The following is a 15,729-nucleotide window of genomic DNA, read 5'->3' as shown; positions in this document are numbered from 1 at the left end:
GCTGTGTTATTGTTTTGTTTTTTGAGAAAAATTTTTAAAGTTGGGTATATATTACCTTTTCCAAGAGTTTTCCAAATACTGAAGTTACTGCTATTGGCCAATAATCATGTGGTGCTTTTGGATGTGTTATTTTTGGCACAGGTGTTATTTGAGAACTTTTTAAGCATTCTGGAAATTCGGAGTTAATAATACAAGTGTTGTAAAAGTTTGTTAAAAGGGGCGTTAAGATATCTACTGATAATTGAATGTATTTCAGAGAAATGTTATGCAGCCCACTAAATTTATTTGGGTTAAGGATACAATAAAGTTTTTTTATCTCTAATTCAGAAGTAGGTGAGAATAAAAGGAATCAACAGGCGAGTCTAATGTTTTCAAATAGTTTCTAAAACAACCCGGTGATGAAGGTATTTGGTTTGCCATTTCTGGTCCAATTTTATTAAAATGATTGTTTAGAGCTGTAGCAATCATAATTGGTGAATGTAGTTCAACGTTATTGTGTGTTCTTGTTTCAATTATTTTATTTGTCTCCTTGTTGTTTTGTAATGATTTTATTATTTTCCAGGTTTCAGTGGAGCTTTTGCTCTTTTGCAGTTGTTTTTGAAGGTGCATTTGTTTAGAGAGTTTTTTAATTCTAGTTAATTTATTGTTGTAAGCTTTGTATTCCAGAATTAGATCCTTATTGTTTGTCCTGTAACATTTGCGAAACATTTTATTTTTAACCTTAATCGACTTTAAAATACCTTTGTTATCCAGGACTTTAATAAAAGTTTTGTCTCTCTACGTGTCAGTGGGCGCTGAGGTGCATGCTTATTAAAAAGAGAAACTTATCATTGATGGAATTTGTTGTTGGTTGCTCGTAACATAATTTGATGGTTAAATCTTCTAAAAACTGGTCTGTATTAAATTTTGGTGTGTCTCGTTTGAAATGTTGCCTATCCTGGATGTGTATGGAATTTTTTGCTATCAAAAATATTGGAAGATGGTCGGAGATATCATATTCTAGAACACCTGATGTTATTTGCTGATGTATTGCATTTGAGTAAAAGTGGTCTAGTAAGGAGTCATTGTGGTGATGTTGAAACCTAGTGGGTTTGTTGATGTAAATGTTTGTTCTAGTGCTTAGAATGTTGGTGATATAGTTGTTAGTGTTTCTGGAGATAGTACCTTGAAGCAAATTAATGTTAAAATCTCCCCCTATAAAGTAATTTGATCTTTCGTTTTGTAATTTTTCTAAATTTTGAACAAAGTTTTCCTCAAATAAATCAAATTTTACACCTGGATGCCTGTAGACGATACCAACAATCGTATTTCGAGTTTTGTCTATACCTATATAAATCCATAAGTTTTCACATTGTGTTTCCTCATCTGTTATGTATTTGTAGGTGGGGTAGAATTGGTGCGCATTTGTTGGTGAGTCATTATGGAAAAAGTCATACCCATTCAAGTTGACGTCAAAATTACAATTATCCTTCCGAATTTTTGTTTCTGATACCATTATTATATTTGGCTTAAAAGCCGAAGTATTGAATAGTTCCTCTCGTCTGTGTTTATTTTTCGAGAGGCTACGTATATTTATGTGCATAATGAAAAGTTTATTTTGGCCATTGTTGCATAAAGTATAATTTAAACTGTTTTCATCATAGTAGGTGCAACTGCTATATTTTCTTTTAGAATATTTGAAATGTTAATATTTTTAGGTATATTTGCTGTCATTACGAAAGAGAAAAAAGCCAGTTGTTGTAACATTATGCAAGTTCTTCATATATTTTCCCAATCTCTAACCAGTCAATTTCCAAACCTGTTTGAAGTAAGTCCTCTGGAGAATCAACTTTATACCATTTGTTGCAAATTTTTAAAGTTATTACTCCGTTTGATGTTGGAGATGCTTCAATGCCTGGTAGAGGTAAGGTCTTCATTAATATATATACCTTTTGATGACAAAGATCTTTTTTGTTTGATAAATTATCTACTTTTCTTATACGAAATAAATCTTGCGATTATTGGACTTTCCTTTTGTTCTTTCTTTTGACCTATCCGATGAGCTCTTTGAATGTCGTTACTTTCTATATGGATATTAAGTTTGGCAATATCCATTACTTTTTCTTCGACATCATCAATTTCATTCCCTGTTTCAGGGACTCCGTAAATTCTTATGTTCTCGCATCGCCCATACTGATCCAATTTATCAAGTTTATATTTTGTGCTATGAAGTTCCTTTTCAGTTTTTCGTTGCATTCCTTTACAGTTTCCATTTCGCTTCTTGTCTCTTCAAGTTCTTTTCGTAACATAATTATTTCATTTTTTGTGTCCACTGTTTATTCTTTATAATTTCCTCGACCGTCTTCTTAATGTTTTTTAATGTTCCCATTGAAACTTTTACTTCTTTCAGGTCTTGCTGTATTTGCTTCAGAGTGTTTGCATCGATTACCATGATTTCAGTGATATTGAATTAATAAATAAATTTTGTTAGCTTTGTTATTAGTTTGGTTATTGGCCTAATACCTTATTCAAATAGATGGCAGGCATCAAAACAATAACAAAGACGAATACAATTATAAAGTTTAAAAAATATTGGGATGCTTGGTTTTTACTTAAACTAGCTAAAAAACATAAAATGACCCAGGTGAAAAGAGAAGTAAATTTATGATCATCTTGGATAAATTGTGGGATATTGGTGCACCAAATAAAATTGCTTTAATACAATCTAATCGTTTTTTGTCAGCTGAGAAAAAATAAGACAACATTGCCTTTTATCGTGACCAAAACTGCACAGATTCGGAACCATGAGTGGAAACCACCAAATTCTTGATGCCCAAGTACGACATGAGGCAGTCCGTGTGCAGCGAGAATAGGCTTTTGGAAAGACTGGCAAAAGAGGAAGACAGCAATTCCGATGAAATGCTTTCATTTTCTACAAAAAAGTGCAACAGAAAGTGCTCCCATGATACTGGGACCTCTGGAATGCAACATACATCACCTCTGAGTGATCATGTGACATTACAAGCATGAAGGAATACACTTGACAGTACTGAAGTATCAAAAGTATAAGACAAGCTAAAAATTACAGACAACTCTGCAACAATGCTGCTGTCATCTTTCATTAAATCATGTGGGGGTGACTTAAACAATTTTGTTTTATCTACATCAATGACACATGCGCTCAGGCTTGCGAACAGATTAAAAAAATATCACAAATTTTTTTTTAAAGTTTCTGCAAATCCACCGAAGCATTTTGCAATTAATTGGGATGTGAAGTTGACTCAAGATCGCCTTGAAAACAAGATCAAGGCTCTTACAATAATCGCTTCTGAACAACCTGGTTACACCAATAGAAAGTTATTAGTTACACCAATAGAAAGTTATTAGTTAAACCAATAGAAAGTTATTAGCTCACACAATGTGCTTTCCGCTGGCTGTAGGAAACCCCACTTTCCAGCGTACATTTTGTGTGTGCTATGCCAGTTCGCAGTCGGTTCAAACAACCCCACATCTTCCATCCTGCATTAGAGCCGGGCGGTAGCACCTCTGCGGGCCCAATAGGCAACTCCGGGTGAGGCAATTAGTCTCCACAAAGTCACTTCTTGGTCTAGGGCAGGGATGTCCAACCAACCTGCGGCCCGTCTGAAATTTTTGTGCGGCCCGCTAGTCATTTTCACTCCCAAGTAGTATTATAAACGTTCAATATTAGCCTAATTAAAATGTACCAGTCAGCTTTTAGGGGGGGCGCACTAATAGTATAGTATGGGTAAAAAAAATATATATGTAACTCTAAAGCAGTGGTTCCCAACCTTTTTGTTGTCACGGACCCCTTTAGACAAATTATTAATTCTTCGGACCCCTACCCAAATTTTGCCTGAAATTCAATTAACATAGTTTTGGCTATTGTAATAATTATGCTACGAAAGAACGAACAAAATTTGAATACAGTGAAGCATTGGCATAAAACTGGAATAAACAATTGACATAATACTAAAATAAAGAAACTAGAAAAAAGGGGGAAAAATATATAAATAAAGACAAGATAGGCTGACGACCAACCCGCTACATCTGCACAGCAGGGGAAGAGGGCCAGAGGGTTTTAGCGGGAGTTACGCCTCGCACTGTTAGGACTTAGTCGCCTTTCACCAAGCGGTTTTCCTCTGGGATATAGAAATTATTCCTCATATCTATTTAACTACATCCTGGTGTTTTCATTCTAATATTGACTATAACTATGCAAACCACTCACCTATATGCTTACCAGTACATATCTACTGGCCTACCAGTACAGTGCAGTTTTGCACAGCATGCTTTCTATTACGTAATAGACCCAATCCTAATTTTACTGTAATCGACATGCGTTGTGGTAGATGTAGTATTGTAGTATAAGGTGAATGTAAACACTGTTGTATAGGCAGCACGCAGCAGCATAGATTTATTTTAATGCATACCGACACAGTTTATTCCCGCGGGCCTGAACTTGAAACATGTGCATTTAAATAGAGAAATGCAAGTAAAAAGTTTTTGTTCCACAAAATTCATCAATGTAATCACGGACCCCCAAATGCTTTCTCACGGACCCCCAAGGGGTCTGTGGACCCCAGGTTGAGAACCACTGCTCTAAAGGCCCGTTATAACTCTAAAGAGCAATACTTAATCTTGAAATGTAATAGGTTCTGCGGCCCATTAAATTATTTCAAGTGTTAATGCGGCCCCCTATAATAAAATGTTGGACATCCCTGGTTTAGGGGCTCCACCCAATGCAAAAAACTCTTTCTGGACTTGAGTTGCCACGATGCAGGTTGATGGTCATAAATCACATGACGTGGATCGCACATCTGTTTAGTAAGTTCCGCTTTGCTGGCTGCATCCCTGCGGATTTCCGGAGGGCCGATCCCTGCCAGCAGATGGAGGGAACTGGTGTTAGTTGGCCTTAAGCATCCTGTAATTAGACAACAGCTGTCAGTCAAGACAGGATCTATAGACTGGACATGTGACGATGTTCCCCAGACTGAACAGGCGGAGGGCGGCTGAGTAGGAGAGACCCAATGCAGATGTTCGCAGCACTGGAGGTGAAGCGCCCCACTGCGAGGACGTTAACTTCCGCAGAATGTTATTGTGGGTTGATACTTTGCCTTTGGTCTTCCTAACATGTTCCTTGTATGTCAGGGTACGATATAATGTAACACCAAGGTAGGTAGGGTACTGACGGTGCTCCAGATATTGCCCACTCCAAGCTATGTTAAGTTTTTTGGTGGCGTACTTGTTCTTTAGATGGAACGCACAAACTTTTTGCAGGGTTGGCTCTCAGATGGTTTGTAGTGTAGTAGCATTCCAGCTCCTTGAGGGCGGTCGTGAGGGTCTTCTCAATGTTTTCGAAGCACATATCTCAAGATAAAAATCGCTTTGTGTGCGAGTCCATAGGTTGGTCATTAGTATACATATTATACAGAAGAGATGCAAGTACACTGCCCTGAGAAAGACCATTCCGTTGAATTCGAACACGACTTCTCTTTCCGTTGAATTTAACGAAGAAGCGTTGGTTGCTGAGCAGGACGCTCATGAACCCGGTGAGTGCTGGGTCATCCGTCATGTCTAAGATTTTGGACAGCAAGGCGATGATTAACAGTGTCATATGCAGCTGTAAAATCTTCAAAGACAGTGCCTGTTATCTTTTTGTTATGAAACCCATCCTCGATATACTGAGTGAGGTTTAGGAGCTGTACAATCGATTTGCCTGGCCGAAAGCCGGCCTGTTGTTGCACGAGGTGTTCTTCGATGAATGGGGTGAGCCGATTGAGTATAAGACGTTCCAACAGCTTAAAAGTATGGCTCAGAAGGGAAGTGGGACGGTAGCTTTTTGCCAGCAAAGGGTCTTTGCCCGGTTTTGAAAGTGTAATGACCCTTGACCTTCTCCACACTTTAGGTATTTACATTGTGGCAAGGCAGTTATTAAAGAGCTGGAGCAACCAATCCACGGTGTTTGGGCCAAGGTGCTTCAGCTCCTCAGTGAATACATTGTCAAGACCAATCGCTTTCCCATTCTTTAGGCCAGGGTTTCTCAACTGTGGCCCTCGGCCCCACTGAGGGGCCACGGAGCTGTCATTGGGGGGCCACGAGCATAAGTCTGTAGCAATGTCGTGGTATTGCAAAACCTGTGACACTATTTTGAATTTTTTTAGTTAAACTCAAACTTGTAGTGTTAAATCTTCTTTGACCTATTGTAACGGATTTTTTCTTACACGTTACTACTTGCTATTCGTAAAAAAGTTTTGCAACACTCGGCGTCAAGCTTGCAATTCTTTATCTGCTCGCCTAATTGCCAATTATTGTTACGTCACATACAACAAACATTTGTGTTTTTCCTGTTTATTCAGTTTGTCTTTGGAACGTTTAACCAGCATATTCTTAGTTTGTAAACCGCAAGTTGGAATAAGAGTAAAATTACTACAAGCATTTGAACATATTTTTCACAAAATAATTGTTGTTGTTCCATTGATTCAATTTTGGGGTAAAATTAATTGTGTTAAGTAGTGAAAGCAAGCTTTACAGAGCGAAGGATAGTTGATTTGAACATACTTTCAAAGCAGTTTACTATTCAAAATACGTTTTTACACGAAGCTTAAACAAGGTTTTGTGTTATCAAATGTCGAAAACTCGCAAATGGTGAGAGTTACGTCTCTTTTGGCTTCACAAAAGTTAGACGAGACGGCCATAATTGTGCGAAGTGTCTGCACTGCTCGGTTGTGATGTCAAATGCGTCATTACTACCCTTAAAAATAAAAAAGCAACTCCGAAGAAAGAATGACGATACCAATGTTATTTCTGCCAAAAGAATGCGATTCAACCAGGAAGCGTTATTTTGGATTTTAAGTGTATTTTTTCATTGGCTTTCGTTGAATCGAAGTGTTTTTATTAACGTGGTGAAATAAAAGTTATATAAAACTGGAAAATAGATAAGTGATGCTTTATTGCCATTGTTTAATATAAAAACTCCAAGGTTTCTGTGTTTTTAAATATAAATGTACAGATTTAGCAAGCCTAGTAACTTTGGGGTGTCTGCAGATCCCCTAAATGTGGTCCAATTCTTTTGATAACTTATGATACTGATTTTTATGTGACACATAATGGGAAATCAAGCAGGAAGCATAATTTTTTATGAAAATATTAAATCTGAACAAGAAAGTGGCACACATAAGGTAGGATTTCTGATCACAACAACCAGAAAAAAAAAAAAATATTGTTTTATAGTTGCAAGTATTTTATAAATTAAAATTAGCCAATAAAGTTATTTTCAATTTGCAAATAAAATGCTTTTTTATTTGGTATTTGTTTGTGTTACAAGAAATATGTTAAGAATAAAGTAAAAAAAAAATAGTTTTTGCACGATTCTTTAAAAAAAAAAATGTAAAATGTCAGCCTTGTAATGGAGTTGGTTTAAAATTAAATATAAGTCTAAAAATAGGATTTAAGCTAATACTGAAAAACAACTTACTTGCTCTGAATTTTCATCTGAAAATGCAATTGATGAAAGTTTAAAGTTGTACTTCAATAAATATTCATTAACAAGATAATTGATAGCCTTCAATTCTACAGCATTTATTGTATCGAGGTTGTCTCCTTCTTGCTGAGTAGAATTTTTGGTATGCCTGTAAGTTGTTGTCTTCTTGCCACAAAGACATTCTGTGTTTGGTAAGTGAAACTAATTAAAAATAGAAATGTCTATCTGCATAATTGCCAGGTTTTCAAAATGTAATAAAAATATGGTCCTATTTTAACATGAATGGTATAGCTTACAACAGGTCAAAATTACTTTATATTAATCAAAACCATCAATTTTGTAACCTCTATTCTGCGGATAATTTTTTATACAAAGAAAACTAGACAAAAGAACCAGCATAACACATTTTAAATAGGTTATTTATCAGTAGAACAATTATTTTTTGACTTGTCAAAACAACTCAAAATTTAGTCAACATTTACAAGTTACGTCAAAACTTGTCAAAATTATTTAAAGTCAAAATCGATTAAAAACGCACATAAATCGTTTACAAATTTAATAAAAGTAGAGTCAGCTTTTGGAAATTGTAGTTCAGTTAGTTTTGAATTTTATAGTATAAGTGTTGTATAAACCCAAAAAAATAACTGATTTGTGTTTGACAGGTAGTCAGTAAAAAATTAAAAATGTGTAGTTTACAATGCTAAGACACTAATCCAGTACTCCAAATAACAATGTTGTTTTAATCAATGTATTTCTAATCAGTCAAAATTTGGCCAAAAAATATAGACTTTTACGTCAAATTTAATCAAAATTTTAATTTTCAGGTCAAATAATATTCACCCTATTTATCACCCCAAATATTATCAATGTATTGACTTTAAAACCTTTGAATGAATAAAGGTGAAACTTCCCTATTGGTATTTTCCAAGAAGTAAAGCATATTACCATAGTATAATTCTACCCCAATTTTGCACCGCTGAACAAGTTTTTATTCAACTGTGGGCTCTAAATCATTATTACATAAAATGTTGAACTATCCATCCACAAAGCAACTTCACCTATTATACAAATTTCAAAGTTTGCTTTTTAATAATACATTTTTGGTGGGCTGCTTTAGAGCACAGACTGTAAGATGGGTAGCCTTGACCAAGGTTTTTAAATTCGATCATTAGATAAAAACAAATGACTTAAATCTACATAATACACGGTAAAGTTTGTCTGCCGCTCTGTTGCCGGCATAAAACACAGCAAAGAGACAGAGAGACGTCCCTCACATTGCTTCCCCTTGAGCGAGAAACCGGTCGATATGGTAAATAGAAACAAAGTCTTGTGTTTCCAGCAGTATGGCAGAATGCTGGAGACCAAAGTCCATAGAAATTATACAGGTTGTGCAACTCAGATTCATGTGCGCTCAAATGTTTCCCAAATAGCCTCAATTTATAATGGGAGCAAAATACAAAATCGTCGTTTTTAGCTTGTATATGTATAATTTACCGAAAAAAGTCGAAAATGGTTACATTTGTATAATCTATCGCATTAAAATTTGGTTTGACTGGCGTTCGAACGAAAAAATAGAAACTGGGTTTAGGCATTTTAGTTAGGTAAAAGGCTATTTACCTGGATAACTAGGAGGTAAATCGATATATAATTTCTAAATAGTGTATGCGTACTCGTGTGTGTCTGGCAAATAGCCAATAGGTACTATTTTGGTTATTTACCCGGCCAACAGAATTTAAATGAGTTAGAAAATAAGTCAAATAATGCAATCATCACAAAATTAAAATAACCAATTATTTTAAACAAGCACGCTACTAAAGACCAGGGGCAGATCCAGGATTCCGGGGATGAAATCCAAGCTTGAAAAAATGCATTTACTTGGTGGAAATTGGCAAGTTAACCACCCCTATTTAATGCAAGCTTTGTCTTTTTTTTACTTTTTTGCGCCAGAACGAACCTGTACACCAGGAGTCGGCAACCTTTTGCATACAGTGTGCCAGTTTATGAATAATTTCAAAATATCAACAACTCGCGTGCCAAAGAAAACTTTCTATATTTGATTTTGCACTGGCAACCAGGGCTGCGAAGTCGGTTATAAACAACCCGAATCCAACTTCGGCTAAATGTGCAATTTCATTGAGTCCCAAGTCCGGCTCAGACATCTTGTATTTCAACGACTTTCGTAACTAAAATAAGATGGATATTCAGCAATCCAATAATATGGGTCATGGAAAATGTGCCACCATATGTTATTCCCACCTATCAATTTACAGTTCGCTCCCTTATCAGTTTGGAAATCTGGTACTGATTATGCGCACATGTCTAACTCGGATAGTTTTACCTTGTCTTACTCGAGACCCGAATCCGACTTCGCAGCACTGCTGTGATCTGACATTTCAGTTACAAATGATCTGACATTTAATTTATGTATCTTGGGAGGTGCCAATCAACCTAATTTTATAAGTTAAATTCTGTAAAGATAACCTAAATCTGCTGAAAAAAACGAACTGTCCCGACCACAATACTGTGCCTGCTAATTTGGAACATACTTTGACGCTTTTCACCCGAAATCTAGAAGTGTTAATAATATCAGTTTGGTTTTGAGCTTGGTTTCTCAGTCGACCAAAAACACATGCTTACTTTCAATGTAGAATGCCCTGCTTTGATGGCTTTAACGCCGCATAAACATCAAGCTAAGTTAGAGTATATTGACGTAATACGAACGATTAGTCGTAAACAACAAGTTTAACAACCACCAACAATAGTGTTAAATACAACAGTTAAGACACTAATTTGTGACACAAACTTTAAATGTGTACAACCGTTTAGTTAGCGCTAGTGTTAGTGTAGTAATAATGTAATGTTAATGATGTAATGCAGGGGCGGGCAACGTGCGGCCCGCGGGCCGCATGCGGCCCTTCGCCTTCTTCCAGATATTTTTCCCTAAATAAGATAATTTTGTGTGCACCAATGTTGGAACTTTTGCTCTTTCAGTTTCCTGTGGGAAAGTGCGATGTAACCCATAGGCTACACTGCTACACTAATGCCGTTGTTGAACCCGAATGGGAAGCATATATTACAAAACAATCTTTATTCATAAAGTTTTACTTGTGTCAGGTTGGTATGATAAAGAATTGTTTTGCAACAATTACACTTGTCTGGTACGACTTTTGCCGCGCATATTGACTGAGATGTTTAACAGCTGGTTTTGAATTAAGGCTGTTAAATAGTTTGTGTCTATGCACATCTGGCCTGGAACCAAACATTGACAAGTTGGTTCAAAATATCCAGCATCAGCCTTCTCACTAACTTCTATTTGAACATCCACATGTATGTCTGCTATGATATTTCATATTCGCTTGTACTTGTGTTTTTCTAGTAAAAGCTGAAAATATCAATTAGTGTTTATTTGATGTGCGGCCCCCCTCCTGTAAGCATTAAATTTCCTCCTAACTGACCCTTGTGTTAAAAAGGTTGCCCGCCCCTGATGTAATGGTTGCACTTTCTTCAGTGATACAACATGGGCGTTAAATCATTTGGCGTGCCCGGGAAAATCATTTCTCATGCCACTTTTTCTTTTTTGTGCCGGGGGTTGCCGATCCCTGCTGTGCACCTTTTAAACCAGGGGTCGGCAACCTTTTTCTAGTCGCGGGCCAAACCAAACTCAGCAAGTTTTTGACTGGCCTTGATATATTTCCATTTCGATATAGCTACCAAGCGCACGTCAGCCTTTGGTCTGAGAAGCCCTCTCAATAACGCAAATATAGCTAAAGGGCAAGGAAATACGACTCACGCAAAGCGCGAAAATTTTTTGCATTTTTCTATTTAACATAGTTAAAACATGAGACATTGCCAATTGGCCGTGTTCACTGTCCAGCTTGTGAAACAGGTCGTGGGCCGGATGAAATTTACTGGCGGACCGGATCCGGCCCGCGGGCCATAGATTGGACCGGATCCGGCCAGCGGGCCATAGGTTGCCCACCCCTGTTTTAAACCGTGGTGCATTGCAGCATGAAACGGCTGAAGCTGACCCTGCCTGGTAGTTAAGTTTAGTTCACTTGGCTGAGTTAATGGCTTGTAAAAAAATTATTTATTGAATGATTTACTGTAATGCTTCTAGGAATTTTTTTTGTAGTATCATATCGTGTTTTCATAGCCTCTTGGCTGGTTTCACAATCACAATAACAGCAATGATCGTAGCTCTTCCTTTCGACTTTGTTTGACATTAAAAATTCATTTTCATGTTTATCACAGAAAACGTGCTTATGCTGACTCATTCTCAGTAACATTTTGTCTGTACTGTCACAAAAATGTCAGTCCTTGTGTCAAGCCGAAAGTTTACTTAATTGCTAAAACAAGCTACCACAATTCTATAGGTTACAATTTACTTTTTTGATTTAGAATGAACAATCACAACTCATTGTTATTATATAATTTAATGCATTGCTGTTATAATCTGGGTTAAAGAACTTGGTAAATATAAATAAATGAAGTCAAATGTTAAAATAATTGATAAAGAACACTTTTAGAAACTAAAATAAGACAAACTAAGCACACAACTCTAAAATAAGCACAAATCTTAGAAATAAGCACGGTATGGCAACCCTGGCTATAGGGCTACTTAAGGTCAACTTTAGGCCAATATTCAGCAAGGTTAAGCAGTTATGCACAGTGTAATTGTCAAGTATTCGTTATGTCAATAGTAACTTTGAGATTTTTTTATTATTTGTACACATGTTAGCAAATTGTTTGGGCGATTTATTGCTGTGATTATGGGCCCTGAAGGGTAGATTAAGATTAATCCCTTCCCCAAACAAAATTGAGGTTAAATAATTTAATAAAAATATACTAGGATTCCCTATTCTGGATTCGTTATTCTAGATCCGAAACCTATTATTCTGGAATACCTTGGGATTCTACTTTAAACATCCCTACTAATGATATGACAAAACCAACCACCTTTAAACAAATAACCAAAACTAAATATTTAGGTATTTATTTTGATGAAAATTTAACATGGCTACCTCATATTAAAATGATTGAACAAAAAGTTTTGAAAGCAATTGGTATAATATCGAAAATGAAATATTACCTAGACAAACATGCCTTGCATCTGCTTTATTACAGCCTTGTTAACACACATTTACAATATATACTGTATTTTAAGCTGGGGTAGGGCATACCCATCAGCACTTAAACACTTAGAAGTGCTGCAAAATACGGCAATTAAAATAATTAATAACTCTCCTCCTAAAACAAGGGTACTACCCCTTTATGAACACCATACAATTCTAAAACTCCAAGATATTTACAGTACAGTACATAGGTTTAAAAACAACAAATTACCTGAAATTTTTGAAAACTACATGGCTCCCCTAGAAAATGTCCATATATATAAAACAAGACTAAGAGAGAATCGAAATTTTTTCAGATTTTGCGCTCATACAAATTCTGGACAAAAAACTTTAGCATATTTGGGGTCAAAATACTGGGAAAATCTCAAATTTGAAACAAAAAACTACCATTTAAGTTGTTCGTGAAAAAGGTCAAAGAAATAATATGTTTTCCAACTTACCACGTGGGTTAAATTATAAATGTAAACAAACAGAATCAAAATAACCCCGAGCAAATCAGCTGACCAGTGAAGAAAAAAAAATGAGATACAGTTGGTTTAACAAATAGAAACAACTACTAAATTTTGAATGAGTTTCGTAACTTTAACACCATGTAAAGTGTTAATAATATGTGCTAAGAAGTTATATAGTTTTTCAACTTATTCCCAACCTTTTTACGATTTCGTACCACTTGGACGCTCTGTAGTGACACCGCGTACCACTATTTGCAGAACAACTAATTCGATCGAATCACATTTTTATCTATTTTTAGCTTGCCTACAACTAGCATTATTATTCAACGCTACTTGTAGCTCAAGGAATAAAACAGTACATTATATCTATCAAGAGCAATTTTTTGACATAATTTCCACTGTCCCACAGCTTTGTACGCTTTACAAATCAACTGTGCTCATTGTTGGCAATCGACATGACCTGCATTTGGAAGATCACATTGTTTCGAAACAAGAGGAATTGTTACGTAACAATAAGAATGGGTTTCGGGGAAATTTTTTTGTGTAAAGAAAAACAGACAAATAAAATATAAAGTTGAGGATTTAATACAAAATCAGGTTTTTGTGAAAAAAAAAACGGAAGCTATTCGCGTACCACCTGAAAAACCTTCAGGTACCACGTACCACAGGTTGGGAACCCCTGCTCTATAGTGATTCAATCCTGCACAAACAAAATTCTTTTTATTCCCTACTTGAGGTCATGAGCAGAAACTCGTCCGCTTCAGTTCGACTAAAGGTTCGGTTTTTTTCGATGCGATTTATAGGTTTGTTCCTTTTTTACTAGGTCATTAGTTGCAGTTAGTAATTGTTAAAAGTTAGCGCTTAAGTAAGTATTCATACAAGGAAAAAAATACATTTGGAATTTACTTCTATCAATGATAATGGTGCTCCAAAGCCACAATCTGTGATGTGCATTCAGTATTGTCAAACGAATCTCTGAAGATAAACAAACTAAAGAGATATGCATATCAGAAAAAATACATTTTTTTGATGTTTAAGGCTTGGGTTGTGAGATGTTCATAAAACTCAGTTTTGGGCCGCGCTTAAAAAAGTTTGAGAACCACTGATACATACAGTATAGTAAATATTTCCGTCCTTGTTATGTGTAAGAATATAATTCTTATTTTTAAATGTCCATATATCTGTGCGTTTCCCTTATTTGTGCTCCGGGGGGGAAATGCGTTTTGTGCTGTTATTGTAAATGATTTTTGCGTCAAACTCCTTGAACTTTTGGTATGAGTAATTGTATTATTTTTATTTAGGCTGTAAATATATCACTGTGTCATTTCCGGCAGTAAACTTGCGTTGTCGCCCATGACTTTTTCGTTTGTTATCTTATACTTCTTGTGTTTCCAATGTATCACTTACTTGTTTGTTGGGTATATGTTTTAGTTTTTTTTTCTAACGAACATTTGTGCAAACAGGGTGCAGTTGACTCAATGTACCTTTTTTTTCACTGCATTCTGGAACAAACAACTGTAATTTTCTTTGTTACTTTGTACTGAGTTTTAGTTCTTTTGTTTCCTAAAAAAATAAAATCTATCTAATCTATCTAGCTCGGCGCAGATGTTGCGCTAATCGTGGCATAATAACACGCGGAAAAAATCTTTGTTTAGTATTGCAGGTGGCGAAAGGCATGCTTGTAATTTAGTGCTTGTCCCGTCCATGGAATAAAACTGTGCCGCTGATAGTCAAATTATGATTCTACTAGAATTAATCACACAAATTTCACAATCTTGGTTTAGTTTTTTGCCTAAAGTAAACTGCAAACTAAGCGGTTTCGCAGCTGGTGCCTGGTGGGAATGTTGATGACGCATGTGTTCGCTTCACGTCTAAAGGCCCGGCTTCTGCTGGACGTAAATTGGCTGTTTCCGATTAGTTTTTATGACATCATTCATCGGGATTTAAGTCGGGAACCCCCCTTTTTGATTTTCTGGATACGCCCCTGTTAGGCATACAGAAAGTACTCAATTTTAACTAATTGTGGTGTGTTTGCAATTTTTCTTTTGGTAAGTACCAAGTACTCCTATATTGAGTTGAATTCCTGTATATTGATTTGAATTTCCCCTTTCTGTTAAATAGTCAGGTATGAAATTAGCATGGGCAAATTGAGAATGTAACAGGCCAGTATATTTTTTGCTGTTTTGATGACGCAAATGCTTAATTTTTTGCGCTTTACGCAAACATTGGCCTGGTTTGGCTAGGATTGTGTCTCTGTTTTAACCAAATCTATCCAGCCTATTGGCACTATGCATACTATGACACTTTGCACTGTGATTATGTAATAACCTCGGCAAAGAATATCTTTTAAATTGTGTTATAAATATCCAGTAATTTAAATTTAAAATTTATCCAAAGAGTATGCTTTTTAATCTGGTTTTGGCCTGCATCTTTCCACACAAGTTCGCCTAAAAACAGCTTATCTATGTAACAGTAAAACCAAAAACCGAAGAATTTAGGTGAAAAATGCTTGCCACCAAAAGGCTGGCAAGATTTTGCCAGCTTGGTTTCCAAACAAAAAAAAAATTATTCTCTTTGTACCAGAGAATCTCAAGCGACGTTGTGGGAAACCAGTCATGAGTAAGCAATTTTTATTTTTAAAGAGGATTTTTTTACATAATATTGC

At 35.9% G+C, this 15,729-nt stretch overlaps 1 protein-coding gene and 1 pseudogene across 1 annotated transcript in view; one reads left to right on the top strand and one right to left on the bottom strand.

Moving 5' to 3' along the window:
* LOC146164322 (RAB11-binding protein RELCH homolog) overlaps nucleotides 1-15,729 on the bottom strand; it is a 66,051-nt gene that overhangs the window by 36,917 nt on the left and 13,405 nt on the right. Inside the window, exon 4 of the mRNA XM_083382874.1 lies at nucleotides 7,475-7,662. Coding sequence (XP_083239000.1) covers nucleotides 7,475-7,662 — 188 coding nt within the window. The remainder of the gene's footprint in view (nucleotides 1-7,474; nucleotides 7,663-15,729) is intronic.
* Nucleotides 2,614-6,029, top strand: LOC146164324 (uncharacterized; annotated as a pseudogene).

Source organism: Ascidiella aspersa, chromosome 2 (genome assembly GCF_963924565.1).
Source record: "Ascidiella aspersa chromosome 2, kaAscAspe10.2, whole genome shotgun sequence".
In the NCBI taxonomy this organism is placed as follows: Eukaryota; Metazoa; Chordata; class Ascidiacea; order Phlebobranchia; family Ascidiidae; genus Ascidiella; species Ascidiella aspersa.
This window is presented reverse-complemented; position numbering and strand designations above follow the sequence as displayed.